General features: G+C 46.8%; 1 protein-coding gene across 1 annotated transcript in view; it reads left to right on the plus strand.

The window, feature by feature from the left end:
• The window catches only part of LOXHD1 (lipoxygenase homology domains 1), a 193,395-nt gene extending 190,873 nt beyond the window's left edge, over positions 1–2,522 (plus strand). Inside the window, exon 41 of the mRNA XM_019531681.1 lies at positions 1,505–2,522. Coding sequence (XP_019387226.1) covers positions 1,505–1,988 — 484 coding nt within the window. The 3' untranslated portion in view covers positions 1,989–2,522. The remainder of the gene's footprint in view (positions 1–1,504) is intronic.
• The last annotated feature ends 20,256 nt before the right edge of the window (positions 2,523–22,778 follow it).

Consider the following 22,778-nt stretch of genomic DNA (forward strand, 5'->3'; position numbering starts at 1 on the left):
AGCGCGGCTCCCTACCGGCTCAGCTATATGGGACCCGGAGGGCTTCCCCTCCGGATCCGGCTCAGCTGTGCCGAGGCCCTCCGCCCCACTTACCTTCGGGGGATCAGCTGCTGCTGCCCCCGCTGCCGATTCCTCTGCTGCTGCTGCATGATTTCAAAATGACTTTGGTGGGCCCTGCTGACACCAGGGTTGACTTTGGCCCGAGGCCTCTGCCCAAAGGAGCTGTTGTGAGCAGAGGGAGCAGCACGGTATTAGGGCTTTGACCCTACTGCCCAGCTAGTCGGGCTATGGTGGCTTTAGGGTCATAGGAAAGTAGGGCTGGAAGGGACCTCACAAGGGGATCATCCCTGACTAAACCATTCCAGCCAAGTGTCTGTCTAACCTGCCCTTGAAAATTGCCAGGAATGAAGATTTCACAAGCTCTCTAGGTAGCTTCCTCCAGTGCTTCCTCAGCATCAGAAACTTCTTCCTAATCTCAGCCTAAATTTCCATTGCTGCAGTCTGAAGTCATTGCTCCCAGTCCTGGACCCCCCAGCCACAAAGGAAGTTTATCTCCATCCTCCCTATAATTGCCCTTCAGGGCTTTGAAGGCTGTTATCAAACCCACCCTCAGTCTTTGCTTCTCCAGACACAGAACGACACGGTGTTGTGCCCCCAGGTCTCTGGAGGTCCCTTGCCTCACTGAACCTGCAGCTGCCTCAGCAGAGGGGTTTAAGCCTTGAGACTTGTTGAGGCCGGAAGCCCCCCCACAACTCCCTTCCAGTGTGATGCTACATGTAAGAGACAGCAAATCTCCCAGTGCTGCTTAAAAAAGAAGGAAGCAATTTCCAACCTCTCCTGGCAAGGCCAAGTGTTTTAGCTGCTTGTCGAAAATAATGTTCAGCAAACCATTGGGTCTCCTATTCAGCCAGAATTGCTTACGCCTAAAACGCCATTGGGAATAAAGGCACAGCATCCTAAAAAGCCCATAAAAAATGCAGGTAAAATCAGAGCGTGTAGCTGGTGTGCCAGAGCCACGCATGGGTTTGTTACTGTCTAGGGGGATTCACATGTCACGGGACTGCTGGCCTTCAGAGAAGTGTAAGGATTCATACCACGTGCCACAAGCAAAAGCCGCTCTTAGCTCATCTTAGGATATTAAAAGTATTGCTCAGTAAGGTTGCAACTCAGGGGGGAGCTGAAGAGCTGGCAGGAGAAAGAGTGGAGTTGATCCAGCTGTGACTTGAGCTTGTTTTTCATGGGGTGTAAGTATGTTGAACTAGCTAATTGGCTACTTCCTCTAGCTAATGTCCTGCAGCACAGCTGTTTGTGGAGATTCAGAGACCTTTGGCTTACGACCCAGCAGGGAAAGCTTCCTTTTGTTCCAGTTACAAGGTGGGGCAGTAGTGCAAGGACAGCATTACTATGAAGTAGATTATTAACTCCCATTCCCCTACTATCTGAGCACTTGCTGAGCAGTGCCAATGCTTGCACTGCTAACACTCTCTTATCTTCCCTCTGGCAGGTTCTTTTTCAGATGCAATGCAAAAATCCCGCTGCGTCACAAGAAGAGCGACTACAGAGTCTTTGAGTGTGCCAAGACCGTAGAGAGTTTCGCCAGCAAGACCCGGAGTTTGGTGCCAGTCAAATACGAGGTCATCGTGACGACTGGGTTTGAAAAAGGAGCCGGCACCGATGCCAACGTCTTTGTTATCATCTTTGGCGTCAATGGAGATTCGGGCAAGCGGGCGCTCAAAAACAAGCTCTGGAACCTCTTTGAACGTGGCAGAACCAATAGGTTTTACCTGGAAACGCTGGACTTGGGAGAGCTGAAAAAAGTCCGGATTGAGCATGACAACAGTGGCATGGCGAGCAGCGGCTGGTTGCTGGAGCGAGTGGAGATCACCAACTCAGCTACTGGAGTCAGCACAATATTTCCTTGTGGGAAGTGGCTGGATGAAAATCGAGGAGATGGTTTAATCTGGAGGGATCTGTTTCCCAGACAGTAGGCGTACAGCTGGGTAGGCAAGCGGGGCATGAGCCTTAGGTGCTGCCTTAGGAGAGGGGTGCTGGCATGGAGCTAGGGGGAACCGCACCTGCCATGCCTCTCCTGCTGTCCCTGCACCCTTGCACCCTTCACCGTCTGGCTTCACAGCGAGGGTATACTGACAGCAAAAAAAGGCGGTGACAGCTTTCCCACAGCAGCAAACCCCCAGCTACTGCTGCTGCACCAACTGCCTCTGCCATCACCATCCAGGGCTTAGCACCAGCCAGTTACTCTTCTCTTCCCCGGGATGAACAGGGCCGAGCCTGCAGCCTTTGAAAGGAGGTGCACAGAAGACTTTTCATACTTCCCTGCAGATGCATTTTCTTATTCGCTTGTTCCACACATTTATATTATGTTTTAATTTGTAAACCACTGTATTTTATATTTAAAGGTTTTCATTGGGAATATATGTACTGCTTGGTTTCATGTTTTATAAAGCTAATGGCACTTTTTTTATGCATAACTAAAGCCATGAATGGCACGTTTTTTTCCTGTTTTGTGAGTATAAGATGTGAGTAGCATCAGCCTCTGCGAGTATAACATGTGTGTAGTATCTCAGTCTCCAGCCTCTTAGAAGGTGTCCTGTCCTGCACCCCAGCTACCAAGGCTAAGAACAAGACTTGGACCCTGAAAAAATCAGGCTGGCTCCTTTTTTTCAAGTAATAAAGAAACTGGAAGAGAAAAGTAAGCTGCCACCTATGAGAATCTCAGTTTTGACCCACTTCTGAGTATATAATAGTACATATGTGTTTTATCTGGGTATACACAGGTGCATAAATACATAAAATGAAGAAGTAAAAGCAACCCCCCAGAGGTTTTCCGAGGAGAGTTTCCAGAGGGCAAGCTAACCTTGTAGCCCGGTTCTCAGTGGGTGTAAATTGGCCTAGTGATGTTGACTTCGGTACATGAAGCAATTTACCCCAGCTGTGACGCTGGCCTCAGGCCTCAGACGTTAAGCAGAAGACAAGCTCAGCAGCTCATACTGAAGAGCGCAATGCTTTTTGTGCAGTGCAAACGCGTACATTAGCCAAACACCTTGTCAATAATCAATTCCGCTCCAGGGAGCTGGGCCGAGCGCAATTTGAAAGCTGTCTCCGGATAATTCTGCCCTCGCTGGCCTGCACGTCAAGCCCTTTCCGTGGCAGCTGCCATTGACTTTTGCTCCTCTTAAGCATCTGCTTTTCTCGGTTTTTTTTATTTTTGAAGCAAGAACACAGAGTAAGAACTGATATGCTGGTGGTTGAGGTTCACGGATACTCTTCCATGTGCCTATATGCAGGCAAAGTGTCTTTCTAAAACCCTCCAGGGAACTCTCTCCCTTCCCAGAGGAGTGATCTTAGCTCCACTGAAGGCCAGGCTTCCACCCCTAGAGTTTGCTCCAGTCGGATGAAGGGGGTTCCTGCTTCTCCAGTTGTTTGGGGGCAAGCAATGAGGAGACACATTTGCTACTTGAAGGGAGCAGGAAGGGCTCTAGGCAGTAGCATGTCCCAGAGACTGAGTCACACTACAGCACCCAGCAGGGAAGAGGTGGTACTCCCATAGGCTTCTCTACCATGAGGTCCATCTCTGGTCCCACCTCAGCTTGGGGCTGCCTAAGGGCATAGCATGCAAAACTCCTGACTTGGCCTTTGCGGGGCCCAACCAAAGGGCAGTCGCACTCTTGCAGGCCAGGGTCTCATGGGGCTTTCATGAGGCCAGGGCCTTGCAGAGGCAGCAGCCTTCACTTCCACGCCCTCCCAACCAAAACCAGGGAGCTTAGGCACTTCTTCTGTGCCGGGCAAAACCAACCACATAAAACGCCTTCCTGCCCTTTCCAATGGACTGTCATGTCAGATGGCTCAGCTGGTCCTTGCAGGCAGGGATCTCCGGTGTTACACTCCTACGCTGTGCTTTCCTCCTGACCGGGCAGGGGGGATAGGGAGGTTAATTAGCAGAAATTCCAGGGTTAATGAGCAGTGCTTCATATGCGGCAAGGAACCACATGGGTTTGGTTTGCATCGAATTGCTGCTCATGGATGAGAAAATACGAGTGGCACCTGAGGCCCGGCATCTTCAGAGCTCGCTCTGGGCTCAGGCACTTTCCCAAGCTCCCAACATTGTTTTCATTTTAACTGCGAGTGACCACGGTCGCATTGTGGTGCAAGAGCTTGGTGCTGAGATTTCTCACAGCCCAGGTAAGTACTGTATCCAACCTGAGCGGACCTAGTCAGTCCCTCTCTGGCTCTACTGAATGGAAGAGCTTCAATAGAGGTTCATCCCTGGCCCCCCGCCATCCCCCAAAATATAATCTAGCGATTAGGGCACTGATCTGGATTTGGACATGTGTTCAACCCTGAACTCACCCATGCCAGGTCAACACGCTATCCTGCAGGCTGTGAGCTATTTTGGGGTGCTGGGCTTTTATGAATAATTCCTGCCTGGCTTGGGCACCCACCTCCAAGAGAAGTGTCACAGTCGAGTATCCTAAGGGTAGGAGCGCCCAGTGTTGCCCCATGTCCAATACACATCATAGTCCTTTCCTCTGCTTTTCACTCCTGGCTAGCTTAGGGAGCTCCCTGCTCAGCTTGGCTGACTGCTAAAGGTCCCTTAAGGCATCCAAGTTTCTCCCTGCATTGTTGGGGGCACCTGAGTGCCTAGCTCAGGGTGGAAAATTTCACTGCATGTCAGGGCACTGATGTATCAGGCACTGTGTTGCCTATGTTCACCAGGAAGTCTAGGACAAAGCTGGGATAGGAAGCCAGATATCGCAAGTCCTAGGGCATGCCATGACCCCTGAACCTTCCTTGCTATTAAAGGAGGTGCTGCTTACACTATATTCACTGGCTAGGGAATTGCCTGGGTCTGTATCAATAGGGCATTTTGCTTCCTGCAGTCCAGAGTGGGAGCTTGCATTTGCAATCTGCATATATGAGGATTAAAAAAAAGTCAGAGCCAAGTAAACAAGGGTGGAGATTTATAGCATATCAGCTGTTGCACACTAATGGCTTGTGTGTACGCTCTTACCTTGCAGTCTGTTAGAGTGAACTCTGGCTAGTTTAGCCTGCAGAGAAAGAGGATAAATAGTGAGCCCTACATCATCATTTGCTCCAGCAGAAACGTGTGTGAATCCTAGCATGCGCTAGCCCTGTCTGTGCTGTCTATGTCAGTTAATGGGTAATTGCTTAAAATTAATTCATTTAAAAACCCTTTATGGTAAATGATGGCTTTGGAGTAGAGTGAGTTACTGAAAGCTACCTAGTAATCAACTTCATAACGGAGCAAATACTCACTTCGGGGAATAACACTAGTAATTAACTCCTAAAAACTGTGTCTGATTGTCAGTATTCCCCAGCTACAGGCCTGTTGCTGCAAAGTGCTGAGCACTGAAAGCAGTGGGAGCTAAGAGCTCGCAAGAGGTTCAGATCCTGTGCTAGGAGCACTTGAGTCCAGAGTCTGTGCTTAATGAGCACACTGTGCGCTTCTGGGACTTTACATGGGGCTGCAACTGGCTAGGGAGCAGTTCTGCACCCCCAAATTCAACTGGAAAACTGATTTTCCTTCTGCACTGAATAAAAAATCAAACACTTCCTAATGATTGCACAAGACAGAGTGGTATCTAGCCATCTGGTTTGGTATCCAGCAGGTCAGGTATTCAAATCGCTCTTGCTCTGTCTAATGCCATGTGGACACAGTCATGAAGAATAGGTCTACCGGTGAATATTAAATGCAACAGCTGGGGGCTCAACTTCAGAATTTGGATTTTCTAGGCCTTTGAACACTGGAAGCGGAAGGAGGATGGGGTAGGGAGCCGATCAAGTGAGATATGCCCTCACTCTCTGCCACAGTGAGAGCCAGGGTACCTGGATGTCCCTGGTCTGACTCTCAGGGACATCGCTTGTGTGACAACCTTCCTCTCAAGCATTTTGTCAAACTCTGTATGTTTTTTGCCAGTCATTTTTTGTTTCAAGGAACTGTCCATTTTTGACGCCCCACCCCCCAAAAAAAAAAAAAAAAAGGTTCCAGCCATCTCACAGCAGGCAGCCTGCAGCAGTAGCCACCTTATACCGGGCACAGGGTGGGGTGGGGGAAAGGTGGAGGGCATGGGCCGCCAGGGCCTACACCGAGCTGCACCCAAAGGCAGGAGCCCCCCCCATGTGCCCCTGGACCGCGGAGACTTCCAGACCCAGCTGGGCCGGGGCCCAACACCACATTTCTCTGGCTGCCGGATGGGCACGGCTCAGGGCAGCCATGGCACAGAAGTGCTGGTTGGGTCTGGGCCACCCCACAGTCCAGGGATGCATGGGGCTGGCATAGCGGGGGGGGGGGGGCACTGGGGTGGCACAGTAGATCTTGGGGTGACCTTTAGTTCCAAAAAGTGCTCTTCACCATAAAAAGTTTGGAGACTACTGTTCTACAAGAACAGGGAAACAGGCAGGAGGGCTGGCAGGGGCTGTCGCATCTGCTTGTTCGTGTGCGGCCTGACTACATGACGCTATCCTCTAGTGGTAAGAAAGACCGTTTTAAATTATCCACTGTATTAGTAGCACCCAGGACCACCAGCCAAGGATGAGGACCCCAGTGGGCTAGATGCTGTGCAAACAGAACAAACCAGCAGAATCAAGAGCCGGGCACTGTCCTGGGGCACCCGCTCGAGGCCTGGGATAGCCCTGCAGGCATCCTGCCTAAGGGTCCTTGTGAGCTAAGGAAATGATCAGTTTGCACTTCCTTGGGAGCCACGTGCCCAGTCACCCTTTCATCCTTCCTAAATCGATATGCCTGACCACAACCAGCTATCTGGGTCCAGAGAGGTGTCCCCCACACACTTCAGAGGCTTCCTTATTCTGGATCCATAAACCAACTGTGGCTTGGGCTTCCTATGCCTTTCATCGTTTCATAGTTTCATAGTTAGTAGGGTCAGAAGGGATCTGAGCAGATCCCTCACATCCTCACAAACATTCAAGTGCTCCCTGGGACCATCTTTCTCTCTCCCAGTGAAAGCTTCAAATACTCCTTTTGCCTTTAATCTGCCTTTCCTGGCCACATGGACATTGCCAGCTACCTCTTCTGCCTTTCAAAGGCCACTACCCCCATCATGGTGTCACGTGTGTATAGATGAACTGATCCAGCAGAGGCTGAAGAAAGTGTTTATCCAAATTATGATGGAGGAAATGTTATGGCCTGTGTAATATTGATAACCAGACTAGGCCTTTATATCAGTCTCTTAGGGGCTTCGTGTGTATGGTTAAGAGAATTAGTCCCATTTGGCTTGGACAAAAGGTAGTTAAAGGAGGACATCACAACAGTCATTAAATATCTGCCATAAAGAAGAGAACAACTGTTCTCCCTTGCCAAAGAAGGCAGGATGTGAAGCAATGGATTTAAATGGCAGGTAAGTAGATTTCGATGAGATACAGGAAGACCTTCCTTGCAGGTATAACCGCAAGGCAGTAAAACAGACTCCCCAGGGAAGCTCAGAGGAGCATAGGAAAGTAGGGCTGGAAGGGACCTCCCAAGGTCACCTGGTTCAGCCCCCTGCTCAAGCCATCCTTGACTAAAACATCCTAACCAAGTGTCTGGACAACCTGCTCTTTACAACCTCCAAGGATGGAGATCCCCCAGCTCCTCTAGGCAGCCTGTTCCAATGCTTGTCCACCCTCGTAGGAAGTTCTTAATCTCCAACCTGTTTCACTTGCTGCAGCTTGCACCCATTTCTCCTTGTCCTGTCTCCTACAGTCACAGAGAAAAGCCCATTTTCATCCTCTCTATAATCACCCTTCATTTATTTGAAGCCTGCTATCAAGTCTCCCTACCGTCTTCTCTTCTTCGGACTAAATAATGCTGGTTCCTCCAGTCTTTCCTCCTAAATCTCATCTCCCAGGCCCCTAATCATTTGTGTTGCCATTGCCAAACTGCCCATATCCTTCTCGAAGTCTGGGGCCCACCACTGGACACAGTACTCCATGCGAAGCACTCAAATAGTGGAAGGACTGACATTGTGTCGTCTCCTCCACCGGAGATTTTCAAGAAGAAGGTGGACAAATATTGAAGAAGGAGACTGTAGGAGTCACATTCTTACATTTAAGCAGAGCGTTGGACCAGATGACCCTTGAGGTACCGGCAAACCCTATGGTGCCACAATCAGTTAAAAACCTATGAAATTGGCCTCCAGCTGAGAGTGCGCCTCCATTGTCCCGCAGACGCCGGGTGAGAAGTGTACCCTCAAAGCACAAACTCTAACTATAAAAAGGATGGGGGGAAAGGTTATTTAAAAAAACGGGGAGTTTAGTCTGTCAGCTATTTAAGTAACTTGCTCAAGATCACACATGTAGGCCAGGAAGATCACACATAAAGCCAGGAACGGGACCAGCTCCCCCTAAGTCCTGGAGAACGTTCTTGGTCCCAGCTCATGACGAACTCTGTGAGTTACCTGGAGGTGCTCACGGGGTGGAAGCATGGCATCTCCCCTACCAGCCACCTTCTCAGTTTTTTAACAAGTTCCCTCTAGAAGCAACCAGCCGGGGAGCATTGATTTCAAAACAAAAGCCACTTGGTGTTACAGAAGCCCCCGTGATCCCTCTCCCCTGAAAGATCTCGCAGGACTATTGCGAGCAAACGTTCTTTTAGACATTACTGTATTAACCAGAAAGTCCTCAGTAAAAGTGACATTTAAGAAGCAATTTCCTTTGCACTCAGAGTTTTAATAGATTCCACAATGCCTTTTATTGGGTTTGGTAATAGAGCTTATACTCTGCTTCTGTTTTTACAGTATTTTAAGGCTGTCCATGGTAACCTAGAAAGAGAGAGAAAAATCTGCCCAATCAGCCTATGAAATGGGAGGAGAGAGACTGGAGCTCCAGCTGCCTCTAGCTCTGGCTCCATTTTATCTAGTAATTGTTTGAGTTCAAAGCATGGTAGGCCCAGGCGGGTGCTCTAACCACGAGGCTATGGACCTATGTTGCATCTTGTATTTTCTCTCTGGTCTAATGAATCTTGAAGGCTCAATGACTCGGCATCAGCAGAAGGGTCAGACAGTGCCTCAACCTAGAACAGCTTTACCAACTTTGGCCCTTGATCTAATTAGCAAATTCTCTCTTCAGCGATAAAGGAGCCATTGGTACCATATAAACAAATAAAATAAATAAAATACTTTGTTTGCAGCTATTTAGTTGGTCTGATAAAAGATATTGCCTCTTCCACGAGTTTTGATTCCATTGGTACCATCACACCAGTCAACTTCATGTTACCAGTGAAAAAGGTTTTTTTTTCCTCCATTGCAATTTCCTTCACTGTAAGGATTGCAAAATTCCCAAGAGCTGTGGAAGGGTCCCATCTTCATATATCTGGGCAGGAACTTATCTCCAATGGCCAGTGAATTAATCTGCAGAAATACTTACCTTGCAAATGACTATTAGAGGCTGACCTGTCCCCAGTCAATCTTCCACCTTCCTTTGAAGCATCTGGCACTGTCTCATCATCAGTGGGACAGTGCAGGCTTTATAGAGCACTGAAAATCAATAGCCTATGTGATCCTTTCCTAGCACCCAAAGATACTTCTCCAAACCATTCAGCTATCGTTCACCTTTGCTTATGAAAAGCCCAAGTTCAGAACTGCAGGGGAACTGGCAGCTGGGAGTGAAGTATATGGAGGAACTGGTGCAGCACTTTTCCCTTCACCCCTCAGCCACCCATTCATTATGCCTGGTTCCAGCCCAGGCCAGTCTGTCCACACCATGATGACCTCTAGATTTGTCCAAAGACTTTGTCTCATTAGGTCACCGACCACAAAAATTCACCAGTAGTTCTTACACCTCCACGTTAGCACATTGATCAGAAATGGGGTCCACGCTACACTGCTGTTGACATGCAATGCGTCACTCCTGCTCCTGCGGACAGAAAGGATCACGTGCAGGTTTTGTCTGTGTCAAGGCAGGGTCACAGCAGCTACAAACTCCTGACACTATTTCTCCAGTAAAGAGTCAATGGGGACTACACTAATACCTCTGGTCACTAATTGTGCTGTGCCCAAGGGAGACAATTGTTAGGGGGAAGGGTGGAACGTAACATTTCTCGCTTGATTTCTATAAAACAAAACTCTGCCTCTTCTCCAGGGAGCCATTCTGTTGTTACAGTAATGAATGCTATGTAAGTAATAAGGTTAAGTGGGATTTGCATTATGCTGCTAATGTGAATGCATTGTTGGCATAGTGGCCATGTTATGGGAACAGATCCTGAGCTGGCCAAGCCTGCCATAGCTCCACTGACTTCAAAAGAGCTGCATTGGTTTATACCGGAGGAGAATCCATCGTCTGGAGCTGTAAATCCAGCAGACACGTACCTTTTGCTCACGGCAATCACCATTTTGAATTCTAATTATTTGCTACTTACTACTGACTGGCAGTCCAGCTACTGCATGTTTTGACTCTGGAATCTGAGCAGCTGAATATTACAGAGTCAATGCCCACGTTGCTAGTTACTTGCCAGTGAAAGAAGCCTACTCAATTTGTCCCGGGCTAGCACTGCTTGCAGTCTGTGCAGCTGATACATCCTCGGGGGTACTCGGGTTTGGAATGGTGCAAGTCTTTGGAAATGAAAATCAGTTTAAATTTTTAAAAAATCATTGCACCTAACAGGTTCTTTAGGCTACCTCCAGGGTTGTAGTGGTTGCGACGACTTGCTCTGCTACTCAGACAAAAGGACCATAATTATCCTTAAACATAGAATCATAGAATCACTGAGTGGGAAGGGACCTAGACAGATCATCGAGTCCGACCCCTGCCACGGGCAGGAAGGAGCACTGGGGGTGGCAGGGGTCATAAGACCCCAGCCAGGTGCCTATCCGGTCTCCTCTTGAAGATCTCCGGGGAAGGGGAGAGCACCACCTCTCTGGGAAGCCTGTTCCAGGCTCAGGCCACCTTTACAGCCAAGTAGTTCTTCCTAATATCTAACCTAAACATCTATGGAAGTGGGTGTAAAAATGTTGTGCTAAGTTTTCTTTGTGGTTACTTTTTACACTGGTGCAAAAGCATAGATGAAGCCATTGACGGGCAGAATCTGTGTTCGTACTGACATTGTGTGAACTGGCCCTTTCATCAGCAAAATTTTAAAAAAATGGTGCCTTAAAGGCCCAAACTCATCTTAGATACCAACTCAAAAGATTTCATAGACTCCACGTTTGAGTTATGGATTGGGTGACAGTAGTTACTAGTCAACATGAAGAAGGGTTACTCTACAAGAAGCCATAATGAAATCAAAGCTGCTAGCGAGAGTGAATGTGGATACTGGAATTTCACCCTATCTCTGAGAACGTAACGAGCTGCGACACTTTCCCCCAGACCACGTGCTTGTTACTATATGCTGCTGTGAAGCAGCAGCATGTTATCAGATCTCCAGTTGAAAGCAGCATAGCCTATGTTTGGGTACGGAGGTTTTGTGATCTAGAGCTCTCCCCGTTCTCTTACCCGTTTGAAGGACATCAGCAAGATCTCTGTAGAGCAAGTGAGGCTATCAGGGCTGGCACCAGGAGACTGTTTCAGAGACTTTCTGGTAGGAAGCTTAAAAATCAAAGCTGGGGGCTTCGTATAGCTTGAAAATCCTCATGCTTCCAGGAAAAACTGACAGCCCAGGAACAGAAAGAGGGAAGAGGTCAGGACTCCCAGGTAATATAAGAATGGATCCATGGAGACACACAGCTGCTTCTTTCCATGATAAACTCAGAATAGTAATGCAGTCAGTAGAGCTGTGGCTGGGCATAGTTCTGGGGTCAAAGCTGTAACCAGAGGTGATTTCTCCTTGTAAATAAACCATAAACCCTATCTTTAATTCCCACAGTCTTCCCCTTAGAGCAGTAGGATTCCCTAACCAGAAGGTGATATGTGCTGCAATCTGTTCAACCTGTTTGGGTTTGGTGACCTGTTGTTATCAGATGATACATTTTTAATAGCTCCCGTCAAGGTCCGTGAGCTATTCACTCCTCAGCAAAAGCCAGACAGGTTATATACCATTTAAACTAGTTTATCTGGTAAATGATACCATACTGAATACCACAGAGAGGCACACGTGCCTTGTTTGAGTTAGGGTCCCTCCTTTTTTCATACATACCTGTGCCAGTTCTTGTGAAGTGGTCTGCATATCCTTGCTGCAGGGAAGCTAGCAGAAAATAATGGCCTTCAGCTGCAAGGTGAGATACCGTGGGGGACTAGGCTCTGGAAGTCAGCTGAGGTCAGCTACCTGCACTTTGCTAGAAGACACACAGATGGTCATGTTGTCTGGGGTGGGCCCCTCCACTTCCGACCGCCTTTGCTGCCTTCTCAATAGGAAGGGAGTCTCTCAATAGCACTTCCTGAAGGCTCCACCAAGAGATCTGATTGGCTACTGTGAGTTTGTGCCATTACAGAGTTAAGCTTGTGTAGTGCTTCTTCACAGGTGCCGATCCGGGCGGGGGGGCGAGGTGCAGTGGTGCAGTTGGGGCCCTGCCCCTTTGATTCCTGGCCTACCCAAAGTTTAAAACCAACTGCCTAGCTATGACAGCAGCATTTCTATTCAGGCAGCAGTGAGGGAGTCAACTGTTCTCATGACTCATTATCATCTACCCAATTCCTTCTGAACTTTTTGACTAAGAACAGACATTCAAAAAAAACCTGAGCCTGAATTGATTTAATTTTCACAGGTTAGTCTAACCTGGCTAGGCTAAATCAGTTTGTAACCTTAAAGACATCCCCTCTAGACTGAAATACCAGCGCATGTCTGCAGTGACTCAGGCTAGAAGCCAGGAGGTACTAGAGCAGCCCTCCCTTCCCTTCCACAACGCTGAGCTGTGGGGTTTGTGGCTAGGCCCTGGCAGGATGCTCTGATTAGGGAGGGGTTCCCCCACATCCTGACCAGCCCAGCAGGGAATTGATAACACAGTGTTTATCACTCCTAACTCAGTGCTTATCACCCCATTAAGAAAACAACACAGGGACATTACCAGCTACCCACTGATTCTGCCTTTGTCTTGTCTGCCACAGCACAAACCATGTGGTCTGCTAGTTAATGCTGAGAGGTGTCTGTGAAAAGCAGAGGGGACGTGGAGAGGAGCAGGGGGAAGTCAGGCAGATGCCTGCAGTCTCTGCTGAGCTGTAGCCAGGGAGCAGAGGGGAGGGTCCAGCCCTGTTGTGGAGCAGAGAGCCCCGCCAGCCCAGAGAGCATGCCAGGATGCTGGGGGAGTCTGATTTAACTTATACCACCAAGGGGTCTGGGATAGACATTGTATAAGCCGGTTTGACTCAAATCAGTTAAGTCGGATACTACGTGCAACCAGGTTTATCTTAAACTGGTTTCAGCCATTTTTAAACTGGTTTACATGCACCGAACATCTGCTCAGTTATGGGTTTAAACAAGTTTCTGATCACTTAAACTGGCTTATGTGTAATGTCTGTCCCTAGCCTTCATTACTCAGGCGATAATGGCCCTCTCTCCTTGTTCAGGGTCTTGACGTTCCACTTGTACTGTGAAAGTTAATTGTAATATAAATGTGTGACAGTGGGAAGAGGTGCTTTGCTATCTGAATTGAACTGTAAAAACTGTGCTGGCTGTATGAAAACTACAGCTCCTGGATACCTTGGGAGAGGAGAGCCAGGAGAAGAAAACCAGAAGCAGCAGAAAGCGCAGGAGCAGCGGCTGAATGTCGGGGAAGCTGCAGCAGAACAGACACGGCGGCAGAGGATAGGGCAGCCAGAGACTCGGGAGAAGTCGCCGAACCAGGACTGCTGAACTGCAGCGGCAGAACTTAGACGTGCACATGGCAGTTGCGCGCTCTCAGGACCGGAGGCTGGTTTGGGGCACCTCCGGAGATTCGGGAGGCTACCAGGGTCTTTGAGTGAAGATGCCACTGTGTTATTGTTTGTTATCTGTTATTTAGCTATTCAGTGTATGTACTTTAATATTAATGTGTATCTATTTGTATTTGTTTATCTCGTCTTACCTTATTGGCTTCTGACCCTGATCCCCAATATTTTTTGTATAAAATTGGGAATTCTTCTTTTGGCTTCCTGCGCCAGAGTCCAGGGTTGTGGGATACAGTGCACGTTAATCAAGCTATCCTCTCTTCCGCAATTCAGCTATTAGTGGCTCGTGGGAATGTAGCTCTTATTTCACAGCCCTGCAGACTATGTTTAACTCCAGCTAAAAACATTAACTCAGGCATGGAAATGTTACTCAGGTGTGAAAATAGCTTTCAGTGAAGCATTTGATGTGCTGTCAAGATGCTGAAGAAGGCTAGGTTTTGTTTTACGAATCTCAAAAGGAGATGTACACCTAATTTTAATGACTACAGGACTTATCAAAATATCTTTTGATTTTTTTTTTGTCCGGTTTGTTGTATTTTTCATATCTGATATAGCAAATTAATATACATTCCAATAAAGTTCTGTTTGGTTTTGCTTCAGTATTAAACTAATGGCCCTAGACCCTTAGTATATTTGTAAAACTTCTGGTTTCTTTTGAACTGGAGATAAGTATTTATTATGGTATATGTAACGATACCCCATGCTACCTGCACCCTCTTTTCAAAATCCTAGGTCTGGCCATGTCTCATCACCAGCCTTGATGTCTCTCTAGCCCTTTCACAGGGCAAGAGTAAGGTGCGGTAGGCAGAAGGGAGTTCAAGAAGCTTTAGGAGACACGGGAGAGTGCTGAGTACGACGTGCCTGCCAGGACCCAAGAGTTCGCTAGTTCTTCAGATGAAAGAAGCACATTACCTAATTAGTCATGTTGTGATCTGGACAGGACTAGAGTAGTACCAGCAAGCTTTTTAATGTGGCCTGCAAAGGAAACAAAGTTGAGTGCGTGACCCCCTCTGAGTCTGCAGCACTCCTCGGTGGCCTGAAAACCCAAAGAAATTTTGTCGCAGAAGTATTAGGGAAGTCATCTTCTCTGGATCAGCCAAAGGCTAATGTGTAGGCACCCTGTATGATTCAGAGGGAGAATGAGATCAGCACACTGAGTGGGGAGGCACCTATGCTTGCCAGCTGGAAATGTTGAGGACAATTTTGTCTGAAATCCTACTCTGTGACACAGGCACCACGCTCTGGGCTGCAGGAAAGTGCCTTCTTTTGTGTTGAGCAGGTGGGACTGCATCTTCAAAGGGACTGGGATGCCTAAAATCCAGAATTTCAATTCTAAATGTGCTAAAAGGACCCCATACATTTGGAGCTCAATGAAACCAGGGTATTTCCCCCCCGCCCGCAACACCCCGTTGAAGCTGAGAGACAGGCAGCTTAGACTGCAAGATTCATGGGGTAGCCAGAGAGCACATAAGAAGGAGCATGATGCTATAGCCCAGTGGGAAGGGCAGCCCCCCAGCCCTGGCTCCGTGGGCTATTAGCATTTTGCATTAAATGGATCAAGTGACCAGTGGTCCCGACTCGAAGCTTTCCACTCTACAGGACCTGGAAATACTCAACTGTCATAAAAGGATATGCAGAATTGGAGCCTCATCCAGAACTTACTGACTTCACTGCAAAGTCTCCCAAGAATTTGCTTCACTGGGCTTTGGCCCAGGACTCAAATGCAGGGATAACATTAGTTGCCAATAGAAATATAGCAGCTGTTTAACAGAGTGCAAAAGCCTTCACTGTTGTAGGAGAGAAATTAAAGCTACAGCGCAGGGGCTAAGAGGTTTTTAAAAACCCTTAAAAACCTCTATTGCCCTACATAACCATAAAAACAAGAAGTTCCACTTGGATCAGGGTTGTAGTTAGCAATGCAATTCATTTTATTAGTTATAAATAAAGTACAAAAAATCCACCAAAAGTGAATCTAAGCATTTACACAATTTCTAATGTCTCTTCATTTCTCCGATGCACTATTGCTTTAATATTAATAATAAATATTTTTCTAGCTTTCTTCTATAAAATAGTCTATGTAGCAAAATGTTGCACAGCACAACAGAACAGCAGTAGGATTACAAAAACATGGATAATCCTTTCACTTGCCCATGCCATTAAAGGACAGGGTTTTGTTTTTGTTTGCCAGCTTTTTTTTTTTGATTTTTTGCTTTTTTTTTTGCTCTTTTAGTTTTCTCCATGATGTTGGTGCCTTTAGAGGAAAAGAAAACAATCAACCAAGCTCACACCACATATCCACATTCCAGTAGCAAGCATTAAAGAGCAGTGAGAAAGAGATGGACACGTCTTAATCACATACAAGACAAAAAAACCAGCCAGCTAAGCAGCACCTTAAGAGGACAAGAAATAAAAAAGGAGCAGAATAAGGTATCGTCATGTTTGTGCTCTCCTGTCCAAATTAAAGCTACATCTGAATTATTATTAGGGAAAAAGTTGACTGTAGATCCCATTTACCCATTTTTTTCTCGCTGACATATTTCAGCCCCTTTTCCTGTGGCTGTTGCAGCCCAACGTTACCGTTTCACACCTTTTCGTCGTCTTGAGCAATGAGTGCACTCACTGCTGTAGCCCCCTTCCCAACCCCCTTCATGGCCCTGCTGTGGCAGCTGAACTGGCCTGTAAGCGCAGGCTGTTCACGGCTTTGCTGTGTCCTTGCCAGGGCAGTCTGCAGGGCTGGAGCAGGTCGAGCTGCATTGAATCCTTATCAGGGAACGGAAAGCGCTACTGGTTTCGACTGGCGATTGTGCAGGGGACAGGGCGGGGGTGCGGGTCCATTTCACAGCAGACTCAGACATGGGGTAGCCTCCCCAGGGCAGAGCCATCATTCCTAGTTAAAACGGGGAAGAGCTTCTTAGCAAACAAATGCATTTGCCGGGAAAAAAAATATCAGTTCCATCAGGACTGAGATCATTCATGAATCTGGCAAAAACTTTTAGATGAAGAAAAAGAATTGAAAAGAAGGCAAAATTTAAAAAGGTGAAACATTTTGTTTTTGAAACGAAATGCTTTGACCTCTCATGTGGAAATGGGCAACTTTTTGTTGAAATACTGCTCTACATTTTTAAAAAAGCTTCTAAAAACGGTTAAATCCTCCCCAAACATCATGACCTGGTTCGCTGTGGGTCCAAAAAACATTTCAGGTTGACCTGAAACAACATTTCTCGGGGTTTCTGTTTTCAGTGCAGCCCAAAAGCATTTCTCTTTCCTGAACCAAAGAGCTTGGTCCAGTCCTGATTTCATGAGCATCCTGTGTGGATAGGGGGCTCAAGAGCACAATCCTAAGCCAAACTTTCAACCCAAAAATAGCTGAAATGATTAGGCTGAGTTATCCCCAAGGAATACAGGCCTCCAATGCCTTTAAGAAAGCCCCTAATTATCTTTAATGCAGCTGGTAGGTGTGAGGGTTTTTTTCCCTATTGGCTCCCATTGAAGGTTCAATGTTTGTCAGCATTTACCACCATTTCCTTCTCTGCACCAAGGTGGATGTGGTGAAACTGCTGGCAATTTCCCCCCTTTTAACGGCTTGCATTCTGCATCTGTTTTCTGGCTGAACTGTATCCAATGTTTCTGACTGTTTTTGGATGTAAAGGTTTCTCTTTTGCCCTAGCAAAATTGGCACTTATTGTAATTAAGTGAATTGTAGCCATTGAGCCACCTGAATCTGGATGCAAATATTCTTTCCAACGTATGGGGGCAGATCTCAGCCAAAGTGCAGGTGATCTGTAAGGTCTCTTCCAGTGCCTAACAACTCGGAAACTCTGAAACAAGTCATCCAGTTTGGTCTAAGCAGATAATGGTTTTAGCACTGGTCTCTCTTTTGTCAAGAGACTCAACCACTTGAGCTACGATAGCACTGTCCAATGTCTGAAGAGCCATAATAAAGGTCTTTATTAGATGCCTGATGTGGATGAAAATTTCAAGAAAACAGCCATTAAGCTACAAAACCAACAGGTCCTTTTCTCCCAAACCCAAGCTCTACTGAAGCTAACTGCAAAACACTCACTGACTTTCTTTAACGGGACACTGATGTCAGGGGCTTTGAGAATACGATTGAGGAAAAGCATTGTGAAAATGCCTGCTGAAATTGTGGTATTAGGACACACCCAGGATGCCTTTGGTAGGGGGAAAATAAAATGGGAAGGGGACTGTGAATATACCCTGGCCATTTCATTTTATGCCTATGCTACTTTTGGCACAAAGGTGTTTGCCTCCAGCTTGGTTGCTAAGGGCTATGGTAATACAAAATATAATCATCATTTTTACGGTATTAAGGACTAATCATTCCCTGGGGTCTACAGGCAACGTGGAACTGTGCTGCGTTCTGAGCTCATAAGCCGCAGCTCCGCTCTGAACAATAATACAGTAAAATTACAGGGGGAAAGTTTACCTTCTACTCCAGTTCTTTTCTACATTCTGCACAGAAACAACTGATGTTTCTATGCCATGGTCCTTCCACACAGTCCGGCTTGCCCGGTGCCCTAGTCTGTTTGTTTGGCAGACTGGGGCACAGTCGAGTAAGGGGCTCCAGCCCCAGCATGCCTCCAGGACTTCAGCAGCAGCCTGATGCCACAGCAAAACCACAAAGTGGTACGTTCAAAAAGCATCTATAATAAATAAGGACTCCAATTCCACCTACAAGTTCAGCTGGGAAATTATGGAAATACGGACAGAGCATCTCCTGTTATGGGTCAGGTCTCAGGCCCATTGCTACTCTGCTCCCCAGGATGACCTCCAGCTGAAGTCATCAATGTCAAGAAACTCCCACACGTGGGATGTGCCAAAAGATTAGAGCCTGCCCTTAAATACCTGGTTTCACCACCTTGGAGAGAGAAACTGAGCAACTTGCCTTATTTGTCCCCTCTGAAATGCTTAGCAGGTCAGATCCATAGCATGCTGGACAGACGACCACCCACAAATGCAGATATACCTCATACAGGAGAGACAGAGAAAGAGAAGGCCACAAAAGGTTAGCTTACAGGGAAGGGTATAGCCAAGGCCAGACTGATCGCTCACAAAGTGGTCGCTGTGAAAAAACAATCTCTGTGCCCATTTCCCCTCCCAGCATCTCTTACCAATTTAGAGCTTAAGCAATTTGGACCAGAGTGTCTTCCACTGTACATGTGTACAGCTCCAGACACAACTGAACTCCAGTTTCGGTTGGGGGCTACCATGAGACACCACCATCGTGCAGATAATGCCAGCAGCCTCCAGACCACTGCACTGGAGACAGAGCTCTCTCCGTTCAGCAGTGCTGTTCTTACTCCTTCAAGTATCACCGCACCTTCAGCAGGTCCATCCATGAGAAAAAGGGCTGCAGAAATGGCTGGTGGCTCAGATACACATGTGTAATTACATGTAAGGGCACACACCGACTTTTAATAACGACCGCTGACCACTTGGGATGAATATGGACTGTACAGGCTCATTTGCTAAAGGGGATAATTGCACCAAGGTGATTTGCTCTCAAATCCTAGGTCTACATTTTGTTACAATAGTCCCAAACCAGCCAGCCTTCTGAGCAGGGAACTCACAATTCATTACTTAGTCGGGTTTGTGGCATCAAACCCTATTTTTTTGGTTCTCTAGAGTGCTATTCACACCTCCTCCAATGCATAAAGGCATGAGTGAAAGGATCACCAGAGTTTGCTTATGAGTGCAAATAATATTTATATATATGTGCTAAACACAGTCACTATATTGCAGTTTTCCACTATGTCACAGCATACAGAATCAAAGGTTTGCATTTTTATGGAATGTATCCAAGGTAACAGCACCACAGTAATACAGTTTGTAATCACACACCCTGATTTTTTTTTTGACAAGATAAGCGTTTTTCCCCCACACCCCAAGTTTAAGTTTTTTTAAAGTACCAACGCATGCAAAGCATTCCATTCCCAGAAACAATGCAAAAATGAGGTAATAGGAGTAATAAAAAAAATTAGTATTAATTTCTAAATAAATAAATTATAATTAAAAATGCAAAAAACAACTATAAAAATAATTAAATAAGAACCCACAATATCTACAAGTTAGTCATAAATTATGATTGTTAAATATAAGGCATTTAAACTCACAAAACCCTGTAAACTATCAATGTCTTGTTTCTAGAGATATTTCCGTTTTGTTTTTAAATCAAATCTCATTCTACTCATAGAAATTATTTAAAACTGGAGGGAACCTGACACACCAAATGCAACTTCAAGCATTACAAGCTCTCGCGCGCGACTACATCACTCATTCACACAAGACCACAGGAGTTTGGTGCTTACTTCACCGTTTTAAAAACTGTGCTTGTTCATTAGGCAAATAATAATACTTTCGCATAGGCTTAAAACACGTGGTTCGGAAGAGCAGCCTTCCTCCCCACTGAATGGTTTGTTCCAAGCAATTCCTCCACGCCGATTGGGTTGTTCCAAGCAAGGGCGAGAATTGCTCCTATCCTTCCTGTTGAATGGTCTATTCCGAGAAAGACTCCAGCCCTGATAGGTCCTGAGCACCCTGTCAGGTGCTGGAGACCTTCGCCCCTCCCCGGGAATGCCCAGCCCCACGCCAGGTCAGACTCAACCTGCAGGATGGATCGAGTGGATTACAGCGTATCTTCCGAGCAACATCCTGGTCGGCTCGTTGGCGTTACTTTTTAACGATGGATGAATCTGCTGCTGCTGGAGCATTTGCCAGGCAGTTTATTGCCCCAAGGCACTCAGCCCTCCTAATCTTCGGGCTCGGACCATCAAGTCCAACGAGATAAGAGAGCTACGACCACAAAGGTCTCGTCCCCTCGAGGCGAGCGTGAACGGCGCTCGAGTTTGCCCAAGCAGAGGTCTGAAGGCGCAGCTGTCTGCACCTCTTCCCCCGGCCCGTTCTCGACCGTCCCCAGCACACGCGCAACCAGATGGTTCAAAATAAATGGTTTTAAACGGCATCTTCTTTGCCTGCCATCAGAAGGGTTCGGCTTTCCTTCCTTCCCATACCTCTGCCTGTACCTAGCAAGACGGGTGAAGCAATGGTGCCCCTGGGTGAACTGGCTGAAGACGGCATTACAACGAACTGGAGGGCATTTGCTGTGCAAAGGAAGCAGTCACTCACCCTGGGTCTCACCATTAACACTATTCGAGCTGGAAAAAAGATATCCTGGGCATCTGGGAGCTCTGCATTTTTCAATTACAGCTCACAGGAATTTGGTGATCTCTCAAACTGTAATTTATGTTCATCTCCACTTACAGAACAGCTCTTGGCTCTTACGACAAGAAATCAGCTCTTGCGGACAAGAAATCACCTTCCATTTTTACATCCTTATATACAAGCTCCTGATTAAAAATCCCGCCCCCCCCCCCCAAAAAAAAACAAACCACAAACCTTTAGTTACTTTGCAGCTCCCCTACGACATAAAAACGATTAAAAACCTGGCGGTCTTGGTTGTTGATTCCAACCCTCCAGGGCAGCGTGAGATAGAGGAGACTGGGTAGAGTCAACATGCACTTAATTCAGCATCTCTCGTGGCAAGTAACCAAATATTTATTCTGGAGGGAATGTGGATCAGGAAAGCTCCATTACTTGGGAGCTTCGCTGATTGAGTCCACCTTTTATTTTTCTCACTAATATAATAGAGCCTGACACATTCGTATCCATTTCATTTTAGTAATCGCTCTGTACATACTTGCATGCCTGTGTGCGCACAGGTACATATATTTACATATTTTCAAAATTCAGCGTAGCTCCTAAACTCTGATCAACTGAAATTCCCTTCCTCGACTGAAATCCCATTCCTGGTCCTAAGTGAAATAGGACCGAATCAGCCTGGTTATTTTTTCCCCCCCATCTGTAATCAAAACAACTAAAGATTTTGTTCCCCCTAGCACCAGCCAAAAAATGGGCTTTTTTTAAAAAAAGACTTCAGAATTCCACCTGAGCTGTAATCTCCTCTGCTATTCTTTCTCTCTGCTGCTTTTGCTCGTAAGTCACAAAGCAAGGAACAGAAGAAAAGAATTTGGTACGTGATGTAACCTGATCAAACCCCCTCCCCCCCCCGGGATCCTGAAAAGAAGGTGAGATGGAAACACAGCTCAGTGGGGCTTAATGAGATCATCGGAAATCTCCTAGCCTGCCATCCAAAGAGGGCCATGAGATTAGGAGTTTCACAGTAAGCTAGTGGGGTCTGATTTTCTCCATTCTGAATGCCTTGTCTTTAGCATGAGAACGGCTTTTGTGCCCGTGAGAGGAGGAGGAATGCAATGCGTATCTCGTCACATTCCCAGCTAATTGTTCTCCAAAGCACAACTGCAGGGTCTAGCTCCTAAGACCAGCTTAGTAAATGCTCTTTGGCTAATAGGCAAACAATAGATTTTTCACCGCGAGCCTGGTGTCAGGTTAACGCCTGATGTCCACCCCCACTGGGGGATCCTGGGCCTCATCTGGAAAAAAACCCAAAGAGTACCCACAGTTGCCATGAAAGTCAACCATCCTGACTGAATACAGGGGCTGGGGCAAATGTAGCGGAGAGCGGCAGCATGAGAAAGCACAACATTAAGGCATCCCGCAGCCTTTGCCGGATACCAAGGTACGCAGTTCAGATACAGAAGAAGGATCCCAGGATCGTGCCCCATGAAAAGCATCCAGCAACAGCAGATAAGCAAGAACAAAGCTTCTCGCTCTCGTTTCCATTTCGTTCCAATTTATTGTTTTGTTTTTTTCTGAGGCTTCTCTGAATTTGCAACACGCTGTAAACACGGCAAAAGCAAAGAAATGCGGCCGAGGCGAAGAGCACCATCCTTCTAACTGTAAACAGGATTTTGCTTTTTCACCTCTTCTTTTTTTGTTTTTCCTAAAGATGGGAAGATTTGACTTGTGGCTCCCTGCCCTGCCCCCTCCACCCTCCCCACCCCCCTGCA

Source organism: Crocodylus porosus, unplaced genomic scaffold, assembly GCF_001723895.1.
Source record: "Crocodylus porosus isolate Cpor-Errol unplaced genomic scaffold, CroPor_comp1, whole genome shotgun sequence".
In the NCBI taxonomy this organism is placed as follows: Eukaryota; Metazoa; Chordata; order Crocodylia; family Crocodylidae; genus Crocodylus; species Crocodylus porosus.